Source organism: Lichenostomus cassidix, unplaced genomic scaffold (assembly GCF_008360975.1).
Source record: "Lichenostomus cassidix isolate B80296 unplaced genomic scaffold, HeHo_3.0 HiC_scaffold_42, whole genome shotgun sequence".
In the NCBI taxonomy this organism is placed as follows: domain Eukaryota; kingdom Metazoa; phylum Chordata; class Aves; order Passeriformes; family Meliphagidae; genus Lichenostomus; species Lichenostomus cassidix.
In genome coordinates this window covers 688,385-694,182 of record NW_028147241.1, presented here as the reverse complement: position 1 = coordinate 694,182, position 5,798 = coordinate 688,385, and the positions used below count along the sequence as shown (strand labels likewise).

Sequence of the window (5,798 nt, the reverse complement as noted above, 5' to 3'; positions counted from 1 at the left end):
TCCTGTCGGGCTGTCTTAGGCACTGGGGACAAGGGATTCCTTTCAACCCAGAGCACTTTGGGTGGGGTGCGGGCAGCCCCAGGGCAGGTGGCAGCGTGTCCAAGGGCCCCTTTGTGACACGGTGCAGCATGGTAACCATGGAGTGCAATGGGGCGTCCGAGGGCCCTTTGTGACACGTCATGACATAGGTGCTGGCAGCGACACGGCCACGCCAGAGTGCTCGGTGCTCGCGACGGGACAGGACGGCTCGTTCGTTGCTGCCCCAGAGCTCTTCCGAAGTGCTACTGCTGCAGCTGACCTTGCAGCCAGACTGCAGCACTTGCTGACTTGGAGCTTTCCAAGGTATCTCCCATCCCCGTGGCCACTGCCACCGAGGCCAGACTGTGGGATTCAGGGACCTCAATCTCTGTCGAGGAGACTCCTGTCATTGGGGCAGGAGCCCTCCAGACCAGAGCACAGGACTTGCTGTCCTGTCGTTTTCCTGAGGCTTCTCTGTCACAGGTGCCCTCAAGGCACCACTGCGGGACCTGTTGACTCCAACCTTGCCCAAGTGCATCCCTCTTGCAGGTGCTCTTGTCGTCAAACAGTGACATGGCGGGCAGATTGTCCAGCCTGTTCAGGGGGAAGAAGAACAAAGGCCCTGCAACTGCCCCAGTGCAGCAGCTTGAAGAGCTGGAGCAGTTCCAGCCGCTGCTGGCCGGTGAGTGGCACAGCTGGGCCTCAGGACTGGTCCCTGCAGCCAGCTTGGCCCCATCCCATCCCATCCCATCCCCTGTGGACATGCCCACGGACAGGATGGAACAGGGGCTGGGGCTGCCCCCACCGGCAGCCGTGCTCCATCCCCTGGCCATCCCAGGGCTGTCCCTGCCTGGGTAGTGCAGGGCTGGCCTGTGTTCGTCGGCCTCTCCCACAGTTCCTCAGCTCTAGCTGCACTCGCTCTTTGCCAGGTGCAGGCAGGGACTGGACACAAGAGCAGCAGCCTGCCCGTGACCACTTCCGCAGAGCAGTGCAGGTAGCTGCAGCCATCCCCACCTGGGCTGGGCCTGCTGTCCCCTCTCAGCTGAGCACTGCACTTGGAGCACTGCATGGAACATCCCTCTCTTCCCACCGTGTGTTCTCCTGCAGATCCTGCAGAGGTTCCTGCAGACAAAGAAAACTGCCGCAGCAGTTGAGGGCACAGCCAAGCCTGACTCCAGGCCGACCGAGCTGCAGGCAAAGCCTGATTTCGGCACAGGATCCACTGAATGCACGGGCAGCTTTGACACGGGGAAGGCTGACATGGCACTGAATGAGGGCATGGTGATGAGGAACAGTGACACCAGAACAACTCGGGGCGTGGCAGATACTGACACCATGCCCCCTCCGACTGTCGTTCATGCTCCCATTCTGGATCTTTCCAAGGAGAATACTGTTTCTTCTCAGCAGCAGGTAAGCAGCTGGAGGCCTCCCAGGATCCTGTGGCCCCTTAAGCCACATCCACTGGGCCCTCTTAGCCTTTGAGGGCAGCACAGTGCGGTGAGAAGGGAAGCACTTTTTCGGGGAAGCTGGGGAAAGCACTCCAGGTCCCTATGCTTCCTCCAGGTGCAAGCCATGGTGAGGAACATTCACAAGAAACTCATCTCTCGTGTCACTGTGGATGCCAGCCTGCAAAGTGCCATTCTGAGGATGGCTGAAGAACGCCCTGCTGATGTGGTTCTGAGCCTCCTACACTGTGCCCCAAGCTGTGACAGGTGCGGGACAAAACTGCCTTGAGAACTCAGGCAGCCTTTGGGGGCCCATGACCCTGCAGAGCCTGTGCAGTGGGGTCTGCCAGACAGGTGGAGAGCTCCAGGACACTCAGGCCCCTCTGTTTCCTGAGCCTGCTGCCATGCTCCCTCCCTGCCCCTCAGGGCACCGGGGCTCTGTCACACGGCCCCAAGGCAGCTGCACAGGGCATGGTACTGTGGCTGAAATGCCCTTGACACAGAGCTCTGGTCCCACAGAGCTGCCACCATGATGTGGAAAATCATAGCATCATCACGACGAGCAGTGGAGAAGGTGCTTCCAGCACTGCTCTGTGTGATGGAGGACCGGCCACGGCACGGCATGGCCACCTCCAATGGGGACAGCAAGGACATCTTTGCCCTGGCTGTGAGTTTCTGGAACTGGCCTTTGCTCTCCCTGCAGGTCACCTCTCCAGCAGCTCTCCATCCTCTCCCCGCCCTGCATCTCCCTGCCTCGGGCGCTGGGCTGAAACCTGGGCTAGGGCCAGGCTCAGGGGCAGCAGCAGGCCGGCTGCTCCCCCTGCGTCTCCCCTCGGGCCCTGCCACGTGGACACCTTGGCACTGAGCGCTGTCTCAGGGTGCTTTGTCTTTTGCAGGCAACTGTGGCACTGTGGGTGATTGCCCAGGAGCCCCAGTGCCATAACACAGTAATCCTTCATTCCGCCCGCCTGTTTGTGGCTCTGCTCTTCCAAGTTTTCATCACCACAGGGCAGATGCCAGAGAAGGTTGACAACTTCTGGAGATCATGCTGGGAGGAACACCACCTTCCCACCAAGCCCAACAGGTCCCACCTGTCCTGTCCTTCCCATGCCCTTGTGGCCAGGGCCAGTGCTCCCAGCGTGACCTGGACTTTGCTCTGCACACAGGTTTGCAGTGCAGTCCATCAAGGCTCTGCTCTGCCAGCTGTGCTGCGATGATTACGTGGTGGCTTTGGAGCGTGAGCACATCTGGGACATGCTGCTCTGTGCCGACACCCATCACTGTGCGGTGGGTCTGCTGGCCAGGTGAGACCCCCTTCTCCCTGCTGTCCCCGGCACTGGTGCCCTGTGCCCAGAGTGCCCCACACCATCCCCGTGGTTGTGGGTGACAGAGCCTTGTCACCGAGGGACGGATGAGCAGACTGGAAAAGGCTGGCAGAGGAGGTTTGGGGCCCAGGAGCAGCCACCTCCCAAAGGGTCCATATCCCCTCGCAGGGTGCTGGGGAAAGATCAGACCTCTGTGAGTCAGTCCTGGGAGAGGTTTGCCCACACGATTGGCTCAGGGTCTTGGTGTCTTTTTCCCCCTGCCAGGGAATTGCACCGTAGCTTGACCCCCTTGTGTACCCCGATCACCATCTGCCTGCTCAAGGTGCTCGTCAGGGAGGAGCCACGCTGGGATCTGCCTGCCCTGGCATTCCTTGTGGAGGTGAGCCTGATGGCCATCACTGCCTCGCTCAGCTGCCTCCCAGCTCTCTGCCCTCTCGTAGCCACAGCTTCTTGGGATGGTGCCCGCGCCCTGTGCTGCTGCTGCCTGGGCCCAGCCCCGTGCAGTTCCGGGTTCCTGCTGGCCAGGTCTCCTGTCACTGCCCTGTGCCTTTCAGGTCCTGGAGTGTCTGGACCTGGAGGAATGTGGTCGCAGGATGCTGCAGATCATGTCAAAGCACCTGCAGAGCCAGTGCAGGGAGAGGTATTGCCTGGCGCTCAGAGGCCTCGTGGTGCTCAGCAAGGTTCCCTCAACGGTGAGAAGGAGGCAGTGGCTGAAGCCATGCTGGCAGCGTGGGGCTGGGGAACGCAGCCCCTTGGGCTTGGCTGGGCTTCAGAAGCTGAGGCAGCTGCTCCCAGCTCTCCTGCCTCCTGCTTCAGCTGCCTGAGTGCTTTGGGACAGGCCTTTGCCCTCTGGGCTTGGTGGCAGCAGGGTGGGCTTGCAGTGCCAGGGCAGCATTGGTGCTGCAGCCTTTCATGGCTTCACAGCACAGCCTTGTGCTCCACACAGGGTGAATACATATGCAGACTGTCTGAAAGGCTTGTGGAGCTGCTGGGAGATGCAGACAGAGAGGTGGTTGGGATGAGCCTCTCTGTCTGGAGGAATTTATGCCAGGATGAAGACAGTGAGATACCCAGGACCACCGCCCTGATGCTTGCTGAGGCACTCCTGCCACTCTTCGAGAACGTAAGGCTCCTTGCCTCCAGCCACAGGCACTGGGTGCTGCCTGGAAACTTTGTGCCCTGTGGATTTTTGGGCCTTTGCTCAGGTGGGCCTGGAGAAGTTAGTCCTGAGGTTTTATGCTCTTTTTTGCCACCAGGACAACAGCCATGTGCAGCTGCTCTCCATTAACCTCTTTCAAAAGGTGATAGAGTTGGTAGCAAAGAAATGGAAAAAGTCTCTGAAGCCAATTGTGAGCCAGAGCGTGTTCTCACTTTTAATCCACTGGCATGACGAGAACCAGCGTGTGGCAGAGGTGAGGACTCGTGGGATGCTGCCGCATACCTGGGAGGGGGCTCGGCTGCCTCCTGCCCCTGCGCCTCACCGGCTCCAGCCTCCCCCAGGCTATGGCACAGGGACACGGCTCCTGTGCCCTGGGCTGTGGTGCCATCTCTGGCTCTCTACTACTCTCCAGGCCTCTCGCGAAGCACTGCTTTGCGTGGCCAGACACCTGAAGAGGAGGGACCTCAAGGAGCTGCTGAACAAGGGGCAGCAGGTGAGGTTCGCCGAGTGCCTAGCAAGGGGAGCCTGGGGAAGCCCCAGCCGAAGCCTGGGGAAGCCCCCTGCCGCCTGTGCTCAGTGTGCGGGGCTGCCAGCCGTGGCCCTGCCCAGCGCTGCTCCCCACACGCCGCTGCCTTCCCCGGGCCGTGGGGCTCTTGCCCAGGCTGCTCTGGCCCCGAGCCGGGTGCCCACGGAGCGCCGGCCCAGCCGGGCTGTGGGGCGCGGCGGCACCGCGGCTCCCCGGGCAGCGCCCGGCCCTCTGCCCCCTCCGAAGCCCGGCGCCAGCGGCTGCCGGCCGGGCCTCGGGGCTCTGCGGGCAGGGGAGGCCAGGGCTGGGCGCAGAGCCCGCGCCAAGCCTTCCCGCCGCGCCCCGGCGCTCTCTGCAGCTGACAGAGGACGAGAGCCGAGAGCGCATGCGCCACGCCCTGCCGTTCCTGGAGACCCCAGGAAAGGCCCTGCGACAGGCGACCATCGGGGTCATGGGTGAGCCACGAGCCCAGGCTCCCTCCATCCCTCCTCCCTCCCCGGCCCGGCCCGGGCTGAGCCCTGCCGGCCCTGCCGGGGGAGGAGGCCGTGTGGCCCCAGGGCTCTCAGTGCCGCTGCGGGGCAGCTGTACCGCCCGGGGCCGTGACAGGCTCTGCGTTCCCAGGGGTCTTCGGACTGAACACCATGGAGCGGCAGGAAGAACTGTCAGGAGCTCAGTGAGGGCAGGGTGAGCGAGGGCAGCGGGGTGTCAGCGCGGGCTGGCGGGGGGAGCTGCAACCCCTGTCCTGGCTGCGGAGGGCTCTGCTCCCTGTGCGGATGAAGGGTGGCGTGGGCAGAGCACGGAGAGGTTCCAGGGACAGTGCGGGGATCCGTGGCCAGCACCTTCGGGCTGATCCCGCTGTCTCCTGCTCCCTCCTGGCCATGGCAGGAGCTAGGTGGGATGGCCCTGGCAGGAGTGTCTCCTTGGGTCCTCGCAGATCCTGGCTCTGACCATGGCTCTTCCTCTCTGTTGCAGCCCATCAAGCCCTGAGCCAAGATGACAGCCCCTGCCTGAGCCAAGATGACAGCCCCTGCTGCTCTCCCTGGGAATTCAAGCCCAGTTTTCCCAAGGAGCTGCAGCACTGGGGTCATCTTGTGCATCAAGAGAAACAGTGTCCCTGCAACAGGACCAGAAGACAGAGCAGGGAACACCACCTCTCAGTGTCGCTGGAGCTCCAGGCACAGCTGATGCTGTTCACAGCTGAGCCTGTGTGAAGCTCCAGGAGCTCCTGCCTGTTGAAGCTCCCTCCCTCCAGCTCTCAGACCCTGCCCATCCCCTTTTTTACCTCCCAACTCGTCCCTTCGCTTTGCTTTCCGTTAATAAACAGT

At 62.3% G+C, this 5,798-nt stretch overlaps 1 protein-coding gene across 1 annotated transcript; it reads left to right on the top strand.

The window, feature by feature from the left end:
- The first annotated feature begins 342 nt into the window (after positions 1–342).
- Positions 343–5,150, top strand: LOC146424129 (maestro heat-like repeat-containing protein family member 7). The gene is made up of 14 exons (XM_085043943.1): positions 343–700; positions 948–1,012; positions 1,126–1,428; positions 1,582–1,730; positions 1,983–2,130; positions 2,360–2,547; positions 2,630–2,767; positions 3,053–3,167; positions 3,343–3,480; positions 3,735–3,911; positions 4,045–4,200; positions 4,360–4,440; positions 4,832–4,928; positions 5,095–5,150. The coding sequence occupies exons 1-14, from the start codon at positions 592–594 to the stop codon at positions 5,148–5,150; spliced, it is 1,920 nt and encodes a 639-aa protein (XP_084900069.1). The 5' UTR covers positions 343–591.
- The last annotated feature ends 648 nt before the right edge of the window (positions 5,151–5,798 follow it).

Coding starts and splice junctions, on each gene's coding strand:
- LOC146424129 (XM_085043943.1), top strand. CDS start 592: ATGGCGGGCAGATTGTCCAGCCTGTTCAGGGGGAAGAAGAACAAAGGC. Junction 2,131..2,359: donor AGGACATCTTTGCCCTGGCT/GTGAGTTTCTGG, acceptor TGTCTTTTGCAG/GCAACTGTGGCACTGTGGGT. Junction 4,441..4,831: donor TGCTGAACAAGGGGCAGCAG/GTGAGGTTCGCC, acceptor CGCTCTCTGCAG/CTGACAGAGGACGAGAGCCG.